At 35.3% G+C, this 23321-nt stretch overlaps 2 protein-coding genes across 2 annotated transcripts; both read right to left on the bottom strand.

The window, feature by feature from the left end:
• Positions 1 to 1253: 1253 nt before the first annotated feature.
• On the bottom strand, positions 1254 to 9940 carry LOC128240724 (procathepsin L-like). The gene is made up of 9 exons (XM_052957520.1): positions 9851 to 9940; positions 7319 to 7449; positions 6608 to 6713; positions 6053 to 6217; positions 5361 to 5484; positions 4556 to 4656; positions 3957 to 4117; positions 3117 to 3233; positions 1254 to 1756 (listed from the first exon to the last, which is right to left on the bottom strand). The coding sequence occupies exons 2-9, from the start codon at positions 7447 to 7449 to the stop codon at positions 1657 to 1659; spliced, it is 1005 nt and encodes a 334-aa protein (XP_052813480.1). The 5' UTR covers positions 9851 to 9940; the 3' UTR covers positions 1254 to 1656.
• A 2407-nt stretch (positions 9941 to 12347) lies between these two features.
• LOC128240715 (procathepsin L-like) lies at positions 12348 to 20428 on the bottom strand. Its single transcript, XM_052957485.1, has 9 exons — positions 20382 to 20428; positions 18913 to 19043; positions 18531 to 18636; positions 16213 to 16377; positions 15481 to 15604; positions 15000 to 15100; positions 14207 to 14367; positions 13738 to 13848; positions 12348 to 12588 (listed from the first exon to the last, which is right to left on the bottom strand). Exons 2-9 carry the CDS (start codon positions 19041 to 19043, stop codon positions 12489 to 12491), a joined length of 999 nt encoding a protein of 332 aa, XP_052813445.1. The 5' UTR covers positions 20382 to 20428; the 3' UTR covers positions 12348 to 12488.
• Positions 20429 to 23321: the final 2893 nt, after the last annotated feature.

Raw genomic sequence — 23321 nt, 5'->3', positions numbered from 1 at the left:
GTTATCTAAAATCGATTAAAAAAAAAAACCTTGGTGATTTTGGTAAACAAATTTTATCAATTGCATTATGAATGACCACACATGTGATAGTATGTGTATAAATAAATAAATAATGGGTTGATGATTTACAGCTTTAAATACATAAAACATTTTCATTGCTATTCATTAATGACTTTATGACGTCTTTTCATAGTTATTTCACTAGTTTTATAACAAAAAAAAACATTGTATTCGCGTTATTTAATGAATGCTGCGTCATTTATGATGAGGAATTGTTTAATTCGAAAAATGGTCCAGTTTTTCTTCAATACAAGTGATGGTCCCTTGATACGATACACTCTATATGGCCGAGCGATTGGGCGTTTAAAAAGCACAAAGATCAATGACTCACAGTCTTGTATGGAGTAGATAAACGGGAGTTAATGGCTATATACACCAGTTTAAACACGCGGTAAACGTGTGTTCAAGTGAAGTCGAGTTTCACTGACCGTTCCAACGCGGTTATGCCATCATATATCGGTAAAGCCACATTGATGCTTGTGTTTTGTATGTTGATGGTGTTATAAGCGTGTATGTGTGTGGTGTTTCTTCTGTGTATCTCGCACATTTCGTTTGGTCCCTTACCTTATGCCTCAAGCAGAGCTTATATTTGGACATTTAAATACATCTTCATTGTATTTTTTTATTTGAGGGTTACCACTTTGAACAATCAGGTAAATAGAGTAACAGGGGCTGATCCAGAAGTTGACGTTAGAGGGGGGGGCGCATTAGGGGTTCAGCCTTTTGACACTTGCCCCTCCTTCCGAACCGAAATTTAAATGGTTTAAGATGTCGACAGGTGTGTTTGGGGATACTCCCTAAATATTTTCAACAGTCTCTTGTCCGAAATGGTGCATTGTGAGCGTACTTTATTATATTTTGTCCTGTGACATTGACATAAAAAGTAAATTTGGACGATTTCAAGGTTGGGGTGCACGCCCCCCCCCCCGAAAAAGTTAGTGCATATATTGCTTGGAGTTAAACCGGTTCACACGAACTACATTGCATACGTATTTAAACATGATTTTATAAAGTTATTGTAAAACCCTGCAAGTACGCGCCAATGAAACAAAGGGCAGTCTATGCCGCTTGAAGAGCCCAGATTTTTTTTTTATTACCGGATCAATAAACCGCAATTTATCACGTGGTATACACGCACTGATAAAGTAATGTAAAGGGTTATCAAAATTAACTCCAAGTACTGAACAACCAGATACAAATATATATGTTTAATTTTAATTTGAAAGAAGGGTGCATACAACAAAGTATTTCTATGTATTATTAGACGATAGTTGATCTCCGTAATTCTTTTGGGACTCAACAGTCCTATAATTTAAATAATATTTGTGCGTTTTCAGCTATTAATTACACGGTTACAAACTTGTTATCAGTAATTGATATTTCCATAAATGCATTATCAAATAATTAGGTAAAGGTTTATCACTCAAAATCAATGTTTGTTATATCGATTATAAATACGAGAATCACATTAACAATTAAAGTTTAAATCACAAACAGTATAATTTTAGAAAAAAATGCATTTCATTTAACAATGCATTTCATTTTTGATATCACTTTATGCAGCAAAAAGATCAAGTCTGTGACTCAGTTCAAACACTACACTGTTGGAAAGCTAGCGGCTGTTGCAATACCACAGTTATTGTTTCTGTTTCTTGACATCATACCGTAGCCCTCCATACCCCAGCTCTTGCCCCAGCTGAAATGGATATTTATAGATATGATGCAACTTTTATTTATAGAAATATAATTCATCATAGCGTGGCCCTCCATGCACCAGCTCTTACCCCAGCTGAAATGGATATTTATAGGTGTGATGCAACTTCTATCTATAGAATTATAACTCATCGTAGCCTGGCCTTCCATACCCCGACTCTTGTCCCAGCTAAAATGGATATTTATAGATGTGATGAAACAACTATTTATATAATTATAACTCATCATAGCGTGACCTTCCATACCCTAGCTCTTGCCCCCGCTGAAATGGATATTTATAGATATGATGCAACTTCTATTTATAGAATTCTAACTTATCACGAGTAGTGCTACTCAAGCTGTTGTGCCAGCTGAGTTGGATAATAAAACATATGATGTAATGAATATTTTATAATATGCATATTATCACAATACTACGCTGTTAAAAAATCATTACTTTATTACTAAGAAAGAACAAAATTTGTTTGTAGGAATGAATTGAAGTTTGGCAGAGTGAAGTTGTGTGAAGACATGGATACATACAGATGTGTGATAATATTGGAATCCAACGAAAGATCAAAATATCCGCCATGTTTAAAATTTTAACAAATAGAAAACGGATATATATTCAATTTAAAAATCCAACGACGCAATGTTAGCGTAGTAATGTGATTAAAATGCAAATTGTAAGCCCGTTTTTACATGTTTACAGGCGCCATCTTTCAAATGATCAATACGGTATAAAAGCTCATTTGGGCCTGGTTTAATTTGGTTCTCTTCTTTCGCTAGCAAGTACGCCATTTAATGTACATAAAATGACCGTCAGCGGTTGTGTTAACACGCATATAGGACCGTTTACGTTTTTTACCGTTCCCATCAACACTGATACTGGTGCCATCGTGTAGATCTTGTGTCAATTCAACTGACAGAAAAGTCTTTTGTTTGAATTTTATAAAGAAGTTTAAAAATAATATATATAAACTAGCCAATGATCCCCGATATTTTAGAAACAACACACCTCCTACATAAAACCTCCTCATTCCCTGACCTCAATTAACATTTTCTTGACTAGCCAATAACCTCACCCATCCCCCTCCCTATTTTGTAAACAAGCCCACCATCCCATTTTCTTAACAGGCTAATATTCGCCGGTATAGTACAAGCACTCACACACCGTTTCCTTTTCCATGGACCTAAACCTGTATTTAACTATTATAAGCTAGCCAAATATCACCCGTATATTATAAAAAGCCCCGATCCCTGACTTCCTAACATTTACTTAACTCCTCTTAACTAGCAAATAATCACCAGTATATTTTAAAATACGCCCGCCCTGTTATCACTGGACCTCAAAATGTACTCACCTATTTTTAACCAGCCAATACTCTCCAGACTTTTCGTTGCCATATCCAATCAGCACAACGCCGTGGTTCAGCAGGTCAATAGAATTTGCACATATAGCGTCATGATAAATTCCAGACCTGAAATATAATCATATTCTAGAATTTCAAACAATACGAAGGCGACTGATTTAATCTGCCAGTTCCTATTTTCTCATTTCTTCATAATTCGTTCACGAAATGGCAGAGGCCAGCCATCATATAACACTTATATGTGTAAATGTTAATACCAAGGTCATGACTATTCTATTAAGCACTATCAGATTACCAAATGTAATTCACAGGTTTACGGTATACATAAGATATAGAAATAATATCATTGAAATAAATTATGTTATTTTAAAGTGAGAATCTTATTTAAAACCAATACATACACATGTATAACAAAAATAAATTTTGACTGAAAAACCTTTAACAACTTACTAAATAATAATAGCAGAAACCGCAAAAATCTTATATGATTGGTGAATACTAAAAGATATACTTCTAGTCTCATAAGGTAGAAATACCATGTTTTATGCTCATTTCTTTGAAATTGAACTCGGTAGGCTTCATAAGGACCACTGTTGTTGACATTTATTCATCCTTTTTGGATTTTTAATTCAATGTTATGAATTGTGGTAAATTTTATTTTGAAGTTAGAGTGCATCTTTAAGATAATAATTTATATAACCTTAATAACAAAATAAAGTAAGGTAAATACGTGGTCGTTTATCAACTGTTACGTTAAAAGTTAAAATAGATTATTTAGGTCTAACTATCATTTAGGTATGTATTGGAATGCGCTAAAAACGCTATACTCACTTATACAGTTGGAAGGAAAGATGACCAGCGTCCATGCCGACGGAGATCGGGCCAATATTGGCCGCTGCGACCTGTAGTTGATCTTCCGATCCCTGCGCAATATCTTGGCAACCGGTCATTGTAGCGCCAATGTTTGCTGGGTCGAACATGCAATCCCCATCCTATGGAATATGCAAAATAGAGAAAATATAAGTTCGGTTTAAGGTCAACATTCATTTTACCGACTGATCGCTTTCAATGTATTCACGATTTCTGGAGAAAGAAGTGACAAGAATATGTTTTGAAACCAATATTCAACAGCGTTGGCTCACACACATATCCCCAAAACAATCCAAATGTATTTTAAATGAATTTCTTGAAATTTTAAATTTACGACAACGCTTACACTGTATACGCTGTTTTTCATACTATAAAAACTAATCTAATCGGCCGTGGAAGCCGTGCGCCTCTGTGTTTGAGCGCTTAAAAGGTGTTGCAGTGGATGTAGTTATAATCAACCTTCAACTTATCCTCTAAGAAGGTAAGTATAGGTCAAGTATTAAGTATGCCAACACAAATTATAAATGTGTATCTATTGAAATTGGACAAACTAAGCAAACCTTTGGTTCGTATGGGTATGACTCCTCTGTGTTGACTCCACCGTTGTCAATAATGTACTCAAATGCGCTGTTGGGCCATCCTCCCAGGCAGCCCATATTTCCTTCAATGAAAGCATACAGATACAATGTCAACTACAAGATTAAGACTGACATGCTTAAACGTAATTTGAGTTTCTTTAATACAACAATTTTACCAAGTTGCAGTGTTAAAGAACATAGAAACAATATCAAGTTCATGATAAAGCCTAAACATGCAAAAACCTAATTCGATTTTATTTAATGCAACAAGTCTAACAAGTTTCAGTTATATAGCACAGAGGTACATATTAGAGGCAAGCTTATCATTTTATCGAGAATTTGGCAATAATTTTCACTTTTAATACTTGGTGAAGTTTTTTGCCAATGTTGGTATTATTTGAATGGACATTGCCTACGGATTACTTATATATTAAATAAAAAACTGAAAATACATTGATATAGTGATTGAAATGTGTGTTCCTTTTTGCGACTGAAACAATACGTGAATTAGGTTAAGGCCAAAAACTGCCATTTGTCTTGTTTTTTTATTTTTTTAAAGATTATACAATGAAACTAATTACACAATATTAAGCATTCAAACACGTATTGAAATATTGTGTAATGCAATAATTAAATTAAGCTTAAATTGAAGTACTTTTTATTACTTTGGTTAACTATTTTACGGGAATATTTTATTAAAAATGTATATACTTAAATGAATATTACAATAGAAATTATAGGGTTATGTAGACAGACATTTAGAACAAAACATCGGCGATATATTTACCGTAAGACCAGGAACAGTCCATCAGATTTTTCTCAGAGAGAGACACAAGCTCTCCAGTTTTTTTGAAGTGTTGGCCCTCCAGAGCACCAGCAGCACAGAACGCCCAGCAAGAACCACAGGCGCCCTTAAAACAAACAATGTAACTGGTAAAACCATTGTTTCTAACATTTATTCATCCTTTTATGAATAAAAGATTAATTGTGGTAATTCCGATACGGGAGTAAGAGTGCATCTTTAAACTTTAAAACGTATGTGTTTCCGATTGATCTCCCTTCGACAATTGTAGTAATGGAATGTTCATTGTCAGCAAGTGTAGACTAATGTAATCTTCATGGACAAGCCCAGTTGATAAATATTAAAGAAAGACCCTTGTAAGAGTCAAGGGGTTCGATGCCGAACAGACACTAAACGAAATAAACACAGCGCAACAATCCATCAAAGATAGAACACAAATTCGTTGATTTTTTGTGCTATATGTCTTCGCGTTTACTTTGAGCCATTAAACAAGGTTTTTGTTAAGCTTTTGGCTACTGAGCTTGTTTCTGTAGTTTTTCATATAAATATATTTATTTAATTTTGTTTTTCATTTAAGTGTTGTAAAAATAAAAACGACAATACAAGTGAAAATCTAGTCTACCATGACAATTTATACAAATCAAACCATATTTTTTCGATTTATTCGATTAACATACCTGGTCTTTAACACCTGTCACGTATCCCTCTGTCCTCCAATCGACAGTATCCGGAAGGTCACTGGTCTTGACCCCTGAATAGGGCGTATACTTCGTACATCCTTCTGCGTTGGTTGAGCGGGTCATGTTAAGGCCGGTCATTTGGGCAACAAATTCGTCATTGTTCTGAAATGCATTCGTTCACAAATTAATGTTTTATGTTTAAAATGGTTACTCAAAACATCATTCATTTTTCTTAAATATAACAATCAGCGATCTTTTTTTGTCAACAGTCTTATATGATTGGATTGCATACATTTCCGCATAAATTGGCTTGTTCAAATACAAAAAAAAAGTTGTCATAACGTTCAATCTGTGAGAGTGCAGCTTTAAACTACCATATCGTAGGTAACAATTTTTTTCCTCGCTACTTTGGTCTATTCTCGCTTTTCATGCCACCATATGCGTCCGTGTCAATGGTACAGATAATATGAAGTCAAAATGGCTTATTGTCCCTATGATTTTTTGGAAAATTACATTTACACTACGAAAATCGCAATACTAATTTTTACTCACCATATCCCCATATTTGTTCATGCCAAGGGTGTAGGTGTGGACTCCCCTGTCTGCCTCCAGGTTGTGCCTCTGGATGTAGGCAATGTTGCTCTCCCAGATCTGACGCCTTAATGTCAGTTGTTTTAAGACATAGGAATTATCTCTGCTCTATTTATTATATATAATTTCTTTAACAAACGCATAAAATATCAAGTTTTGAACTTAAATATAAATATCTGCGATCTAATTTTTCGTTAACAGTCTTATATCACTGGTTTACATGCATTTTCGCAAAATTTGGCTCGTTCCAAGACAAAAAAATGTTTTCAATACGTTCAATCTGTGAGAGTGCAGCTTTAAGTAGCAAAATTGTCTTACTTGACCTGATTTTGATACATTTTTCGGGAGTATCATACTGATAACTTCAATAAACAATTAAAACACTTCCTAAATAGTAAATATATCTTAAGTTTTGAAGGAACAAAAATAGTGAGCTTAACTTAATCGTGTTATAACAGACTAAAGTAGTTTCGAGAAAATATTACAAAGGCACTTAACGACAGACACACAACGACGAATACATAAAACCATATACGATGTGTAATTTTAGACTATTTGATACATGTACGCATAGAGACCATGTATTTATTTTTTAACAGTTTAGCGGATGAACGCGAAGCATATCTCAGAAGCAAATAAAAACAAAAAATATATTCTCGTTATTTAACTAACCTGAAATAGTCTTCATTTTTGCCATACGATTTCTTGTATGTAAGCTTGTAGGCTTCCCATTCGGAATCAAGCTTGCTATCGAAGGCATAGATGGATGCCACCATACACACAGCGATGAGCAGGCGAAACATCTGTAAATTAAATATGTAAAATAACTTTATCCATTTTTATAAAACAATCCTTTTTTCTTCCACAGCAAGAAGTAGGGTATACAGCAGCCAGATACCGGTGTCTAAGCTGTTGAGTGTCGTAACTGCTGATGAAAATGTTGACTGTCTCAATGATTATTTCAAGGGGATTTGTTGGTGTTACTTTAACCGAAGATTTGTGCAGCTTGGTTCGCACATTCTCATAAATCTGAGAAATTCAATTTGATACTTCTACTTGCTTGCATGTTTGGTTTTTACGAGTATTTTTATTGTTCTTTTTAATCATTACTATTTTCTTGAAATTTAAATAGCATATGTTTCAGTGTTGACAATTTGTTAAATGAATATAAGATGTATATGTATGCATATAATATGTATTTATAAATCTCTGTTCATTGTGGTTATCTTCGACTTTTAAACATAATCATCGGGATCAAATTTCTCGAAACTCCTTAAGCTTAACATGCTTAAGTAGCTTATTTCAAAAAGCCAAAATACATATTAAATTGAATATTGATACATGAAAAATTGTTTATTGCCATTACCATAAAAATAATTCTTATCGAAAGTATTAAAAACTCAAATAGAAGTAAATATAACGCTATGCTTTAAAAAAATATTGAGCTTAGCTTAATCCCTGATAAAAGGGATTTAAGAAGTTTCGATAAATCGGGACCAGAATTGCTTACAACCGACTCTTTACTGTAAATTCCAATAACAAATACTATTATTAATAGTCTACATGTGTGATTAAACGTGGCCTCATGTACCCAACAAGCTTACAATTTTGGTTGTTCATAGTATGGATACGACTTTTCCTTTACATGGAGACATCGCGACATGAAGCGCTCCTGCATACTCAAGTCTCTTTGTTAACATGTTTTTTTCTATACATAATCAATTTTCGGGGTGTATATACTTCATTAGCAAAGTGGCTGTTAACATTAAATGGCCTTGGTTGGTATTCAATAAGCAGCTCTGCAGGTTAGTATTTTCATCATGCACCGTAGAATCGAAACATGCTATAGGTTATTATTTTTATACTACACAATCCGATTAGCTACACCCACCTTAGATACAATTAAGATCAATATCAATATCATCCCTGGACACTATTTCTTGAATTGTACTATTTAAAGTTTATTCTCATGAATATATATTGATGTTTGCAATTGTGCTTATTCGAAGGGGTATGGCTATGCTTAATCAGACACTTATTGAGACAAACAAGGCCACGAGACAACACATGTTGACTGCATAAAAAATAAAATTTATCCGAATCCTGCGTAACAATTAAAATCAAATGATTCTGATAGCTTGCGTACAAAATAATGCCGTACTTAAAGTGTAGGGGAACTTGCATCCTCCACCCAAATACGCATACCAAAAGAGTAACGACCACTGATAAAATATACCACTAAAGTACTTATAAAACTCAGTCGTTGAAAAAAAACTAACTAAAAAAATCTAATTTGATCATGTACCTTATGGACCCGAGTTCAACAACTGTAACTGGCGATAAGATTCTCACGTCGACAAGATAACGTAATTATAGAATAACACTAACTAATATTTATTAGTACGTATTCGAAAATAAAACAACGATGATTCAATCAAAATTGAATGCAATCCATGTGATTAAACCCCCCACAAATGTGTAAATAATAACTGTTATATGTAATTATTTTGTGAATTGCACATAATGAAAACAGACACGTATGACAAATCCAAATATTCTTTGCATATTGAAAAACCCAAACATTTCTTGATACGAGAGCAATTGATACAAAGAAATGCATAGCAGAAAGGTTTCGAAAACAATAGGTTTATGTCCGAAATTTCCATTTTCACTATTTTTAAACAAAACAATTAAACTACATCACATATGAAAATTCACCTTCCACGCATTATTTCCGATGTCTTATTTGTCAATATATGTTAAACAACAATAGTATTTGTTTTCCAGAATTTGTATATTCTAGCAGTATCCTAGAGGTATCTTATTTTAATACTGTTTTCCTGAACATCGAAGTTCAACAACTCAACAACTCTTCTTCTGTGGTTGCAGTTCAGCGAAAAAGCTATATACATTCTTATTTGTATATACATTTAGTAAACATAACAGCAACCAATACACGAGTTGTTAAAGTCATATTAAATTCGCGAGGATTATTATATACTCAATTACGAGTACTGCTCTCGGCCCATTACCGTGCAATAACTAGAGTGGGTAAATTATCCGCACGATACTTATTGCACGGTAAGGACTCCGCTGTTTGTCCACTATTTTAATATAGGAACTAATACATAAAATGTTATATTTTCAATATTTTGCAAATTAAACTACTTCTATTCAATATTATTGATACGAAAACGCATTTACCGTTGAAATGTAGGTATCTATATCCTATAGAAGAAAATTAGTTTTGTTTCGATTATGCAAACGAAAACATTCACCTATTCTCAATGACCTTAGCCTTGTGATAATATGCGATAACTTTACATTATCAACAAACTATTGACCTAATTTGCATTGAAGTAATGGGTTGTATCATTATCGTGATGCGTGCATCAAGGTTGAAAACAATGTTGATTAAAGTTTTGAATCCATTTCTGCAGCCATAACCCTAACCTTAACGTGAAAATGCACTGTGGCCAAACTACTGTGGCCAAAATATCATGTTTTATCATGATTTAAGTTGAGTTTTGCGGACCATTTCAAGCGTAACCCCAACAGTTATTGATAAAGCTATGTTAATGTAAGTGTGTTGTCTGTCTATGTTGCATGAAAGTTGTGTGTGTGTGTCGTTCCTGTGCCCTAGTCGTGTTGTCTGACTATGTTGTATGAAAGTCGTGTTTGTGCTGCTGTCTTTGTTGTATAAAGTCGTGTTCGTGTTGTCTGTCTATTTTGTATGAAAGTCGTGTTCGTGTTGTTGTATGAAAGTTGTGTGTGTGTGTCGTTCCTGTACCCTAGTCGTGTTGTCTGACTATGTTGCATGAAGGTTGTGTGTGGGTCGTTCCTGTGCCCTAGTCGTGTTGTCTGTCTTTGTTGTATGAAGGTTGCGTGTGTGTTGTTCCTGTGCCCTAGTCGTGTTGTCTGACTATGTTGTATGAAGGTTGTGTGTGGGTCGTTCCTGTACTCTAGTCGTGTTGTCTGACTATGTTGCATGAAAGTTGTGTGTGTGTGTGTCGTTCCTGTGCCCTAGTCGTGTTGTCTGACTATGTTGCATGAAAGTTGTGTGTGTGTCGTTCCTGTGCCCTAGTCGTGTTGTCTGTCTATGTTGTATGAAAGTTGTGTGTGTGTGTCGTTCCTGTGTCCTAGTCGTGTTGTCTGTCTATGTTGCATGAAAGTTGTGTGTGTGTCGTTCCTGTGTCCTAGTCGTGTTGTCTGTCTATGTTGCATGAAGGTTGTGTGTGTGTCGTTCCTGTGTCCTAGTCGTGTTGTCTGTCTATGTTGCATGAAGGTTGTGTGTGTGTCGTTCCTGTGTCCTAGTCGTGTTGTCTGTCTATGTTGCATGAAGGTTGTGTGTGTGTCGTTCCTGTGCCCTAGTCTTGTTGTCTGTCTATGTTGCATGAAGGTTGTGTGTGTGTCGTTCCTGTGCCCTAGTCGTGTTGTCTGTCTATGTTGCATGAAAGTTGTGTGTGTGTCGTTCCTGTGTCCTAGTCGTGTTGTCTGTCTATGTTGCATGAAGGTTGTGTGTGTGTCGTTCCTGTGTCCTAGTCGTGTTGTCTGTCTATGTTGTATGAAGGTTGTGTGTGTGTCGTTCCTGTGTCCTAGTCGTGTTGTCTGTCTATGTTGCATGAAGGTTGTGTGTGTGTCGTTCCTGTGTCCTAGTCGTGTTGTCTGTCTATGTTGCATGAAGGTTGTGTGTGTGTCGTTCCTGTGCCCTAGTCTTGTTGTCTGTCTATATTGCATGAAAGTTTGTGTGTGTCGTTCCTGTGTCCTAGTCGTGTTGTCTGACAATGTTGCATGAAGGTTATGTGTGTGTGTGTCGTTCCTGTGCCCTAGTCGTGTTGTCTGACTATGTTGCATGAAGGTTGTGTGTGTGTGTCGTTCCTGTGCCCTAGTCGTGTTGTCTGACTATGATGCATGAAGGTTGTGTGTGTGTCGTTCCTGTGCCCTAGTCGTGTTGTCTGACAATGTTGCATGAAAGTTGTGTGTGTGTGTCGTTCCTGTGCCCTAGTCGTGTTGTCTGACAATGTTGCATGAAAGTTGTGTGTGGGTCGTTCCTGTGCCCTAGTCGTGTTGTCTGACAATGTTGCATGAAAGTTGTGTGTGTGTGTGTCGTTCCTGTGTCCTAGTCGTGTTGTCTGACAATGTTGCATGAAAGTTGTGTGTGTGTCGTTCCTGTGCCCTAGTCGTGTTGTCTGACAATGTTGCATGAAAGTTTTGTGTGTGTGTGTGTCGTTCCTGTGCCCTAGTCGTGTTGTCTGACAATGTTGCATGAAAGTTGTGTGTGTGTGTGTGTGTCGTTCCTGTGCCCTAGTCGTGTTGTCTGTCTATGTTGCATGAAGGTTGTGTGTGGGTCGTTCCTGTGCCCTAGTCGTGTTGTCTGACTATGTTGCATGAAAGTTGTGTGTGTGTGTGTCGTTCCTGTGACCTAGTCGTGTTGTCTGACAATGTTGCATGAAAGTTGTGTGTGTGTCGTTCCTGTGCCCTAGTCGTGTTGTCTGTCTATGTTGTATGAAGGTTGTGTGTGTGTCGTTCCTATGTTCGATCTTTTTTTGTATATTCTTATTCTTCACTTAAACCAAAATGACATGCGGCGTTTACGCATCTTAATTTTCTTGTCGAATACATATGGACATAACCTCAAACCAGTGTGATATTTTCTTCTCATTCTAATCACTGTTTTCAATTAAAACAAAAATACAACATCTATATTTGTAAGCTTTTATTACAAATAGTTTCAAAAAAGATAAATATCACAATAACTGACACGTAAGTTCAGACCATGAGAAAACCAGTGTCCAATGATAATCTGTCTTTGAGAATTCACACTCAATTTTGACCAATCAGATTACATGGTTGGGAAGCTGGCTGAGGTGGCAACACCGCATTGGTTCTTCTTGTTTCTTGACATCATGATGTATCCCTCCTGTCCCCAGCTCTTGCCCCAGCTGAAAAAGGATATTTATAGATATAATGCAAATTCTATTTATAGAATTAAAAAGCATCATGGATAGTGATACTCCAGATCTTGCTCGAGCTGAAAGGGATATTTACAGTTATGATGTAATTTCTATTTATATATTAATAACTCATCATGAAAAGCGCTCAATACTTCTCCTCTTGCCCAAGTTGAAATGGATATTTAATGTTATTATATAACTTCTATTAAGAGAATTATAACTTATCATCTTATGCATTAATAAACCGTATATAATATTGAAAGAGATAATAATAATAATAATTATAATACAATGCAAATTACAGTACTCAAAAATGCAAAAATAAACCATGTTTTAGAGCACAAGGAGACAATAAGTATACTATTAACAGGTTCAGCTATTCTTTTAATGGAAAATTAATTCTTATTTCATGCTTGATAGGAAGTTTTATATATTGAAACCTGACGCTAAACATGAAATCAGTTTGTTATGGTTTTGGTTGAGCTGTATTGAACATACAATAGACTTGCAAAAAGAAATACAATGTTTTGCCCAGTTAGAAAATCATTTGGCAAATGCACTGTTCGCTGTACGTAGTTTTCTGAAGCCGCAGCCAGAAAGAAAACTTGTCTCGATCTCTGGAACAGTTTAAAGTCCCTTCTAACAGGAGCTCACTAAGCAAACTGTTTTATTTGATATCAGTTTTAATAAGATTCTATATAATGAAAAAATGCTATCTTTTATAGGAAGTTATCAAAATAAACAATAATCTTTTTTTTAAATCATGTTTAAGGAATTAGTATGGCTACATGGATTTATTTTCATAAGGTTGTTACTTGTTAAGAATTTCTAGAAATTAAAGCTTGGTCCGGAGATGATGTCGTTTTGCTTCTATATATGGTAGCATACATATATATATTAAAACCCTCAAGTGTTCTTCGAGAACCAATCGCCCTAGATGACAAGAAGAACAGCTCAGGAAATCGTGTTATTTTTCTATCTACTGTAACATATTAGAAATACATATTTTAACTTTTACGTATTCCTCACAAGCCAGTCGAATTTTTACTTTTCAGCGTCTTAGCTGACAACAAGAACTGGTCCAGATATCAAGTAAATTTCTATTTATAGTCATACATACATATTTCTAACCCTCACCTGTTCTTCACGAGCCAGTAGTCTTTGGTATTTTCAGAGCCATAGCCGACAACAAGGACACCGTGGTCGAGCTGGGTGGAGGAGCATCTCTTCTCACTGTATACTCCAGACCTGTGTAAAAGAACGAAATTGAAACTTACTTTAAGGAACTAAATTATGATGTAATTATTTACTTTTACTTCAAAGTATTTTGTAGGAGTTCGATAACTCAGCCAGAGGATGTCTTCGTCGATTTGACATAGGGGCTATATTTTGGGTTGTCCAAATTCTCATGTTGACTTTATCAAATGCTACACTTTCGACAACAGGATTTATTTTATTCCTTCTTTTAGAGCTTGGAAGACGGGTGATTAGCGTCAATACTAATCTAAATTGGATTAAATCTTGTAAAACAAAGGGAGCATAAGACCATATTCATTATCTGCCAAAAACATATCAAATTCTTTATCAAAATAAATTATGGACTCACTTGTACAGCTGGAAGGATGGGTGGCTAGCATCGATACCAACGGAGATGGGTCCGACGGTGGCGGAGGCGGCCATGAGGTCATCTTCAGATCCCTCCTTGATGTCCATGCAGCTCTTTTCTGTGGCTCCGACATTGGCGGGGTTGAATTTGCATTTGCCGTTCTGAACAAAAATATGGAGGTACAGGCTTTGGGACAAATGGTATGATGGTTGTTATTATTAAACAGATCTATATTTTAGTAGTGTTTCATATAAACATCAAAATACCATACTCAAATAGTATGAGAAAATGGTTTGTTGGCTAATGGTACAGCGGTTTGATGGTTGTTCTTACAGCAGACATTAAAATACCATAACTTGAGTGTATGAGAAACAGGCTTATGGGCTAATGGTATAATGGTATGGTGGTTATTCATATCACAGTCATCATCTTTTTTTCTGTTTTTCAATAAGCCATTTATGTACAAGTCCGGAAATCATTGATATAAGATTGTTGACAAAAGATAAGGTCGCAGTTTTTCATAAATACGTTCGAAAATTGCTATATGGCTAATAGCTTTACTATCACGTTAAGAAAATATTTCGACAGTTTCCAAAACCATTAAGAGCTGTTCTATTGCGATTTTTTTTTTCATTTTGTGATAAATTGAAGGCATTTGTACCAAAATTAGCAGTTTAAATGGATTTGCAAATGGCAGCCAAGGGCTCATACTTTTTAAACGCCCAAAAAATCGTAGTTAAATTTTAAAATATATTTTATTATAATATTTTTAAGCAAACATATAAGGACCTACCTTTGGCTCATATGGGTAGGACTCCTCAGTATCAATACCGTCGTTGGAAATAACGTAGGCAAAAGCAAAGTCCATCAGACCTCCCTGGCATCCGTGATTTCCTGAAACCGGGAATCAATAATTATGATATAACGTCCACCATAAACACTAACTATAAATACGCAAATGTTAATAATGTATTGTGCTAGAAATGTCATATAACAGAACAAAGTCTGCCAGACCCCACTGGCATCATCATGCCGGCGAAATCAAATAACACAATGCCATATTGTTCTCAAAAGAAAGCTTATAATAAATTACAACATATGTCCAGTTCATATTGTAACATTTTACTCTGGCCAAAAAGAAGAGCATATACAATGCAATGCAGTACAAACGATGGAATGTGTTCAAGTTATTTCCAATGTGCGAGTCACACACAGGCATTGTTGTTACAATCATATTTATAGGAGCAACCCAATTTAAGAGGTGGTCAGCTTACCCTCTTTCTGGGAGCAGTCCATCAGGTTCTTCTCGGACAGGGAGGTCAGGGTGCCGGTTTTCTTGAAGTTCTGTCCCTCAAGGGATCCGGTGGTGGAAAAAGACCAGCATGATCCGCATTGTCCCTAAATAGAAAATTACGTATGTTTAAAAATAGAACATATTTCAATAGCTAAATATAGAATAACCCGGTATCCGATGGGAAGAGTGAAAACGTATTGTCCCTGTAATGTCAAATGGGCCGAGTTAAAGAAAACATTGAGAAATTAATAAAAAAGCGTCAATAAGCAATATGGTAAAGTGTAACATCTTAGAAAACTTTCACCTTTTTCTCATACAACAACAAATGTGGTAATAATCAGCTTGTTCATCGATACTTGTAAAATGGATACACATTGGCATTTTAGTTTTTTACAAGTTACCGAAACCATTTTATTGCTGAGCAAATTGCTATTGGCGTAAATCTTACAGCCGTGTGTTTGTGTGTGCTTGGGAGGGATAAATCCATCGGTATCCACACACTTTATCCAGCCCAACTGCGTTCATTCCCGTATAAGTAAATCAATAACGCGCAGTCATTCCTTAAATTATGGGCCAGAAAGGCGCGGGTAGACCATCGTCATTCGTCAATTGAAGAAGATCGTTGCATTATAATACAAAATGAGACTTTCCTGATGTTAGATGCGTGCAATAAGAACACTCAAAACTTCTCATATTATTTGATATTGCTCACCTGGTTCTTGATCTCGGTGACGTATCCCTCCTTCCTCCAGTCAACGGTGTCGGGAAGATCGGTCAACTTCACGTGGGAAGGGGGCATGTATTTGCTGCATGGTGATTTGGGGTTGGGGCCGGTCATGTTCAATCCGTTCATGATCGCGACGAATTCCTCGTGGGTCTGTAATGATTTGAAGGGTAACAATAATTAAATTTATATAGATAAAGCATGGTAAGAGATGGGGAAATGTTTGTTCTGCATATAGATTTGGGGTCGGGCCGATCAATTTTGCAAGGAATTCCTCGTTTGTCTGTATCGATTTTAAAAGTAGCATAACGTTGATGTGTGCATTTAAATGTCGGAAAATAGCTCAATGAGCTAATGTTTCCTGGTAGCATATAACCAACTTAAAGATAAAATAAAAATAACTCATTGAGCTAATGTTTCCTGATAGCATATAACCAACTTAAAGATAAAGTAAAAATAGCTCATTGAGATAATGTTTCCTGGTAGCATATAACCAACTTAAAGAAAAAGTAAAAATAGCTCATTGATCTTATGTTTCCTGTTAGCATATACAAACTTAAAGAAAAGACCTTTAAGATAAAGTATATTAAGATTTGTTTATCTTTTGTTTTGTATTTTGTGTAATAGAGACTGACAGAAGATGGTGGCGCGTTTTTGTAACATGATGATTTGGAGGGTCATGTTCATTTCATTTATGATCGGTACGAATTCCTCAGGCGTCTGTTTACAGATGTTTAATGATGTACTGGTTCTCCACAGTGGACAACGTACAAGAAAGTCTTCACTTGAGGATTGAATTCGAAGAGAGAAGGTGACGTGTATTTGCTGCATTTGCTTGGGCCGACCGGATTGGTCAATTCAAACCCTTTGTAGTTATATGTATTTGAGACAACAATATAGTGCACTGTTTTGTGATAATGTATATGTTAATATATTGAAATAGAGTCATATTATTAGTCATTCAAATGGTGCACTTGAAAAATGTATTTGAATTCATTCTTAAAATTTTTAGACAAAATATAAAAGTCATGTTAATGTTAAATATCATCCAACTGCGGGCCAGTGTTTGTGCTTTTATTGTTTTCTTTGTATCCTAGAAACAATGCAATTTGTTATCAATTTACGGAGTAGCAATACGTGACCTTTTTAAATACGCAAATAGTCGTACCCTTAAAAAGTGAACCGAAAATAGCCCCAACGACATAAATATTTGCCATGTTTGCATATCGCTTATAACCTTCATATTCAAATTTATATCGGTTTGTTTGGCAACACTTTGAAACGAGGCTGGAAGCTAATATCTAAGTATCTTGACCTTATTATAATGCCATACCATGGTAAACGATTCAATATGACGGATAGTGCGTCGTTGCATGAAACACAGTGCAGTGTAAACATGTACACAATTGCCACCAACTTTTTATCACTATGCGTAAATAGACATTTAATCTAATGTAGTTTAGTTGTTCAAAAAGTATTCAAACTAAAGCAACCAAAATGTGCACTGTAATAATCCCTTATTCCTTATTTGCTCCATTTTCACTTGAAGAGACCCCTTAAGGAGACAACGTGTATCTGTTAATGATAACACCGTTATTATTCCTACACACAAGTCTGTCCACGCATAAGGTCATTTTGTTAAGACGCAAATACACGGGAAAAAAAGGTAATGCTAACTGTTAAGCAAAGTGTTGGGTTTTTTCAGTTTAACTGTGATTTATACATACATTGAAATAAGGTAATTTAATATCAAATACATATGACGTTATTATATAAAGCGTTGTTTGCCATTAAAAGGTGACAATGTTATATTTCAGATAATTGGCAAATACAAATTACTTTAGGGATTGTCAAATATCTCATAAGTTATACATGTAATTTAAATGTTTAAAAATAATGATCGCGTTAATGCATTGATATGTTTAAAAATGCCAAAATTGTAATGAAGCATATAGCTTTGTAATTAATGGTATTGGCTCAGTGTATAGAAAAAAAAGTTTCATTGTTAATAATTTGATTAGCAAGTTTATTTCAGAAATCTTCATTCAAATACGTTCGGGATTTGAAGACCCTTCGAAACAATCATAACTTTAAATGGCGGTTTTGGCTATAATAACTCTGATGCTTTAGTTCAGCAATGGTATGATCAACTGTCTGCCAACGCCGCCAGACACTTTGTTGGTATTTTGGTGTCAACAATCAGTATGGTATAGTATATGATGCGCATTTAAATGGACTAAGATATTGCTTTAAGCTACGTCATTGTCACGTATCAAACCTTATTTTTAAGTACTGGTTTCACTCACCATATCCCCATACTCGTTCATGCCGAGGGTGTATGTGTGGACTCCCCTGTCAGCCTCCAGGTTGTGCCTCTGGATGTAGGCAATGTTGCTCTCCCAGATCTGACGTCTGTAAACCGAAAATCAATATATTAGTAGTGTGTGACCTGTTTGGTGTAGTTCCAGTTTGAAGGACGGTTTCATCGTTGTCGGCGGCATTTTCATATAAGTCAATGCATAGGTTAATATATGTTTCTTATTCCTTTTCGAAATATTGGCGAACGTTAGCATCCGCTCGCAATGTTCTTATTCGAAACATACTTCAGTCGGAGTGGGAGGTCATTTAAAGCAATTATATCCGAACACAGAGATACAATACACCCTAAAACTGTATGATATTCCTTACCTAAGAAGTTCAGCCCTGGGCTCATACAGTTTGTTGTGTGAGGTCTTATATGCTGCCCATTCGCCGTTGAGAGCGGCATCAAGGGACAGACTGCAAGCCACAAGGCACGAAACAACCAATAGACGGAACATCTGAAAGAACGAAGGGTTTTGATTGGTTAAATTTATGTGAAACAAAAGAGAGAAGTTTCTTGATTGGCTAATTGTACTTTTACAGTTATATATTAACGTGGCGAGGAATCTGAAAGTCATAAGAAAGGAAACAATACAACAAATACAAAAAAATTACTATATGATGAATATAAACATTTTTAGTCTTGACGTTGAAACTAAGACACAGTACATGTGCATGATATTGCAGTTTCAAAAGCTGCGTCACTAATGCCCTGGGTCTGAGTTTTAAGATTCAAGACTGAAATTGCAAATCTATTTCTTCTTTTTTTGTTAAAATCACTACTTCGCATTAGTGGTGAAGATCCTTGTTTATATGCGAAAATGCATGATTTTCCATTATTTACGCGTATTTTATATAAAGAAACTATATGAATCGCTATTTGTTTTAAAATTTGCTATTCTGTGTCTGTGTCTCAAATTCAGACCAAATCTGCTAGTGAATATGGTCCTATCTTTTAACATTATCACACATAAAACATATAAAACAAAAAGAAGAAGTATTTTAATAGACGCACACGCCGAATAATATAAGGAGAATTGAGATATGATAAACATTTTTTGGTCTTTATCAAATCTTGTGGTAAAACATATTCAATCATCTTCAGCTAGAAGATAACATTTTGTTTAAGGTGAGTTTTAACAGTCCAGTGCTAATAGGAGCCCGATTTTTTTTCATTAGTGTTAGTATTTCAACATTTATGATAAATTATTTTTTAATATGTCTAAACAGGAAAAAGGATGTCAGCGTTTTCGATTTATAGCCTCCATAACAGACACACGTTTATATGATTTGGCCAGTGTCACAAAAAATAATAATCAGTCACAATTAAAATATAGATTCCAGTTTTGTTGAATAGCTGAATTAACCGTTTTTGAAACATGCCTTTCTTCGATACACACCAAATTTACAACATATATACTACTGACTAATTACTGTAAGATTGTTAAGTTAATTTAAGATCTAATAAAATTTACTCATTTGCAAAATTGCATCCCGCCCAAGACAACATTTTAAGCTTAAATATAAATTTGAGTTTTAATTGGGTGCAATGAATACATGAATCATCCGAATAGAAACTATTCAACAAACTTAAGACAGCATATTTTGCTAAAATATAAATAAGTAAACACGAGTTGTTATTGCGAGCGATGAATACATACATATATCCGAAAAGGAACTATTTAACAAACTTGTTCTATTCAATGCAATAACTTAACGTACATTTTACCGTGTTGTTCAAATATAAAGACTCGGAGTGGTCACAGGAACAATTAAAACATAGAAACTGAGCTTACCTTCTTTGCTTAGTATTGCTTCAGATCCAAAGCCAAACTGAAGCCCAACCATCATGTCCCTCTTTATATACCCTCCTTCCTTCCACTGTGAGAACAAAACTGCTGTATCAGAACAAGTTTTGACTTAGGATAACCTAGTATTGTTCTTAGTATCCGATCTCTGCAGAACAATGGTCTCTAAAAACTTACTGGTCAGGTGAGAGCAATGTGACTATCATATTAAAGTCACATGACCCGTGTTCATATCATTGCACAAGTCATGTGACCATCATAGTAAAATTACACGACCTATTTTCATACCATTGTATAGGCATGTGTATTATCTTTATTTCATTGACTATAATGAAAACAATAATTTGAAGTAGAACATTTCATTTTGTTAGAGATGCCTTTAAACAGAGCTATCGTTACATTATTGGCTGCTGGGCTTGACTGACTTTAAGAAAACAAAAACAAGCTATTTACTCCGTGATGTACGAATGTTTTCGTAGCTACAGCATATGACTTGTTTAATTCGTTGTTTTATTAGTGTATAGAGTCATTGTGTATATTCTAAAATTATTTCAAAAACACCGGTTTACATATAAATGAGAACAATGGGTTGCAAGTGTCGCAAATTAAGGCCTACTTAGTCACAAGGCGCAGTGGTTAGCGCACTCGCTTCTCACCAAGGTGACCTGGGTTCGATAAGAGTTTGGATAGTGGTCACAAAGCTTAACAAGTGGGGGGGGGGTCTGGATACCCCCTACACAACAAGACAACACCCTCGCGCAACATCATGCCAACGAGAGTACCTTAGTATATGTAATCATAATTTTCTTCACAATCGTTGTGAAAAGTATTATGTGTAAACTAACAGTTTTCTACAAGCTTCTTTCGAAATTGTTCGGTGTCCGCGTTATAAGCACAATGCGGGTTGTTTTTTAATTGTTTATACAGTCGAACCACGTTGGCTCGAACTCTCATGAACCGGCGCAATACCTCGAGCTTAAGGAAATTTGAGCTAAAAGGGAATGCATACATACAATATAAAAAGTCCCTTTACATTATGTTCGAGCCGACAAGGAAATCGAGCCAAACGAGCCGAGCCCTACCCCATCCCCTGCTATCAGAAGTTGCTTCGACGTTATGGAAATTAAAAACAAATGCTTGATTTTAATTCAGTTTTACGGTCAAACAACAATTGCATGTAAATAATGTTAAATGTTTTATGACAGTCTTTTAATAAAGGTTGTAAAGTAACACGCTCATGCATTTTTTAATTATAAAATAAAGTGTGGCGAATCATAAGGAGTGTTAAAACAAGAATACCAAAAGCTAGAACCCTTCAGCAAATGTTGATATTTGCTCAAATATCGTCTTTGAAGACCACAATTTTCAATCACGTTAGTAACGCGATGGAAAATTTATTACGGCTGTGGTGTTGCGTGATTGGTTGATTGACATTATAACGTGATGTTATCAATGTATCCTTAACAGCTCAACATAACCTCCACATCTGTTGAAGTCCCGGTGGCCGTGTTTACTACCCGTCTGTTTTTTACACTTTTCTTGACTTCACCAGCGCCGGTTCGAACCCCAGTAAAACCAAAATGCTTTTTTATGCTATAACTGTATTTTTTTGCATTTTCGATATCATAGAGTAAAACAAAGTTAAAATAAGTGTTTTCAGATGCATTACCCGGAAAACTAATTTTGGGTTCCAAATAATGAGCGAGTCACTTTAAAGGACAAACAATGACAGATTATATTCCCGAAGCGACTATAGCATAATGTCTCTTAGTAACAAAAGTTGCATAAACTACAGATATTCGTATCAAATGTCCATTTTTGTAATACTGTTATGACTATGATTTATGTTGTCCACACAGTATTGGCCCTTTATCAAAAAATATTCGTTTGTTCTATTATGGCATTTAAACGCTCAAAATATACCCAGGGGCAAATTTGTCCACCATAGTTCTGCCTGCGGCAAGTTTACCATATAGATACAACATTTGGCCACTGTGTCTCTACACAGGGTATTCGTTAATCAGCTGGCTAGTGGGCTTGTTCCGAAAGGTTAAATAACGACAGTTTAATAGGACCATGTGTATACTCATATTGTAAACATTATGTAATCAATAACAGTCACATATCATGTTATCACTTTTGATCATGAGATGAACCAATTATATGTAGTCAGAATTGATTAATCATTCCCGCTTGGCTCAAATTTTCCCAGGCTCGAGGTATTTTCGCCGGTCCAAGGGAGTTCAAGCCAATGAGGTTCGACTGTATATTTTAAGCATCTGAGTGAAATATTCATATAAGTGGAACATTGCCTTTTTCCTAATTTGAATTTCATGAAAACTAACAATGTTAGTAAACACAAAATATGAAAATTAGCCAGCAAATGGATTAACAGTTTATGCATATGAATAAATTTGATGAAATGAAGACATTATTTAAAAAAAGACGTTTTTTTTCTAAGTTGAAAATATTCAGTAAGATGTTTTATGAATACTGTACATGCAAGCAAGATATTGCCTTATCGATCAAACTACAACATCATGGGGTCGCCATGCATCGAAGTTTTATTTTAATGGTTAATGGAGCTATCAGAGAACTAACTCATTCGTGGATCGGCTTTCTCAAACCAAGAACAAAACTCTTGCGATTACATATTCAAACAATCGCATTTGTAAGCCGCCTGTTGGTCAGACTCCTTGCTTCTGCTATCTGTTCACGTGTGGTAATTTTCTGACATTGGGTACCACATCCTAGTTTATAAATAGACGGACGAACAAATATATGCCAAAAACTTTTAGGACACTGATTGTAACCATAAAGTCGGTATTTTCGGCTTTGGTTCACTTATTTAAATTTAAAAATAAAATACTAAATAACAGATTCAAAAGAAAAAAAACAATTGCCAACAAAAATGACTACTACAAAAAT

The sequence above is a fragment of the Mya arenaria genome, chromosome 7 (assembly GCF_026914265.1).
Source record: "Mya arenaria isolate MELC-2E11 chromosome 7, ASM2691426v1".
Classification (NCBI taxonomy): Eukaryota; Metazoa; Mollusca; class Bivalvia; order Myida; family Myidae; genus Mya; species Mya arenaria.
The sequence above is the reverse complement of the archived record's forward strand: the minus strand, read 5'-3'. Positions and strand labels throughout refer to the sequence as shown.

Excerpts from the sequence above, each read along its gene's own strand:
- LOC128240715 (XM_052957485.1), bottom strand. The coding sequence starts at position 19,043 with ATGTTCCGTCTATTGGTTGTTTCGTGCCTTGTGGCTTGCAGTCTGTCC. Across the intron at positions 15,605-16,212 it reads TCACCGAGATCAAGAACCAG|GGACAATGCGGATCATGCTG; the intron begins GTGAGCAATATC and ends TTTTCTATTTAG. Across the intron at positions 13,849-14,206 it reads CCATCCTTCCAGCTGTACAA|GTCTGGAGTATACAGTGAGA; the intron begins GTGAGTCCATAA and ends TCTTTTACACAG.
- LOC128240724 (XM_052957520.1), bottom strand. The coding sequence starts at position 7,449 with ATGTTTCGCCTGCTCATCGCTGTGTGTATGGTGGCATCCATCTATGCC. Across the intron at positions 3,234-3,956 it reads CTTTCCTTCCAACTGTATAA|GTCTGGAATTTATCATGACG; the intron begins GTGAGTATAGCG and ends ATTATATTTCAG. Across the intron at positions 1,757-3,116 it reads TATTGGCTGGTTAAAAATAG|CTGGGGCAAGAGCTGGGGTA; the intron begins GTGAGTACATTT and ends TATCCATTTCAG.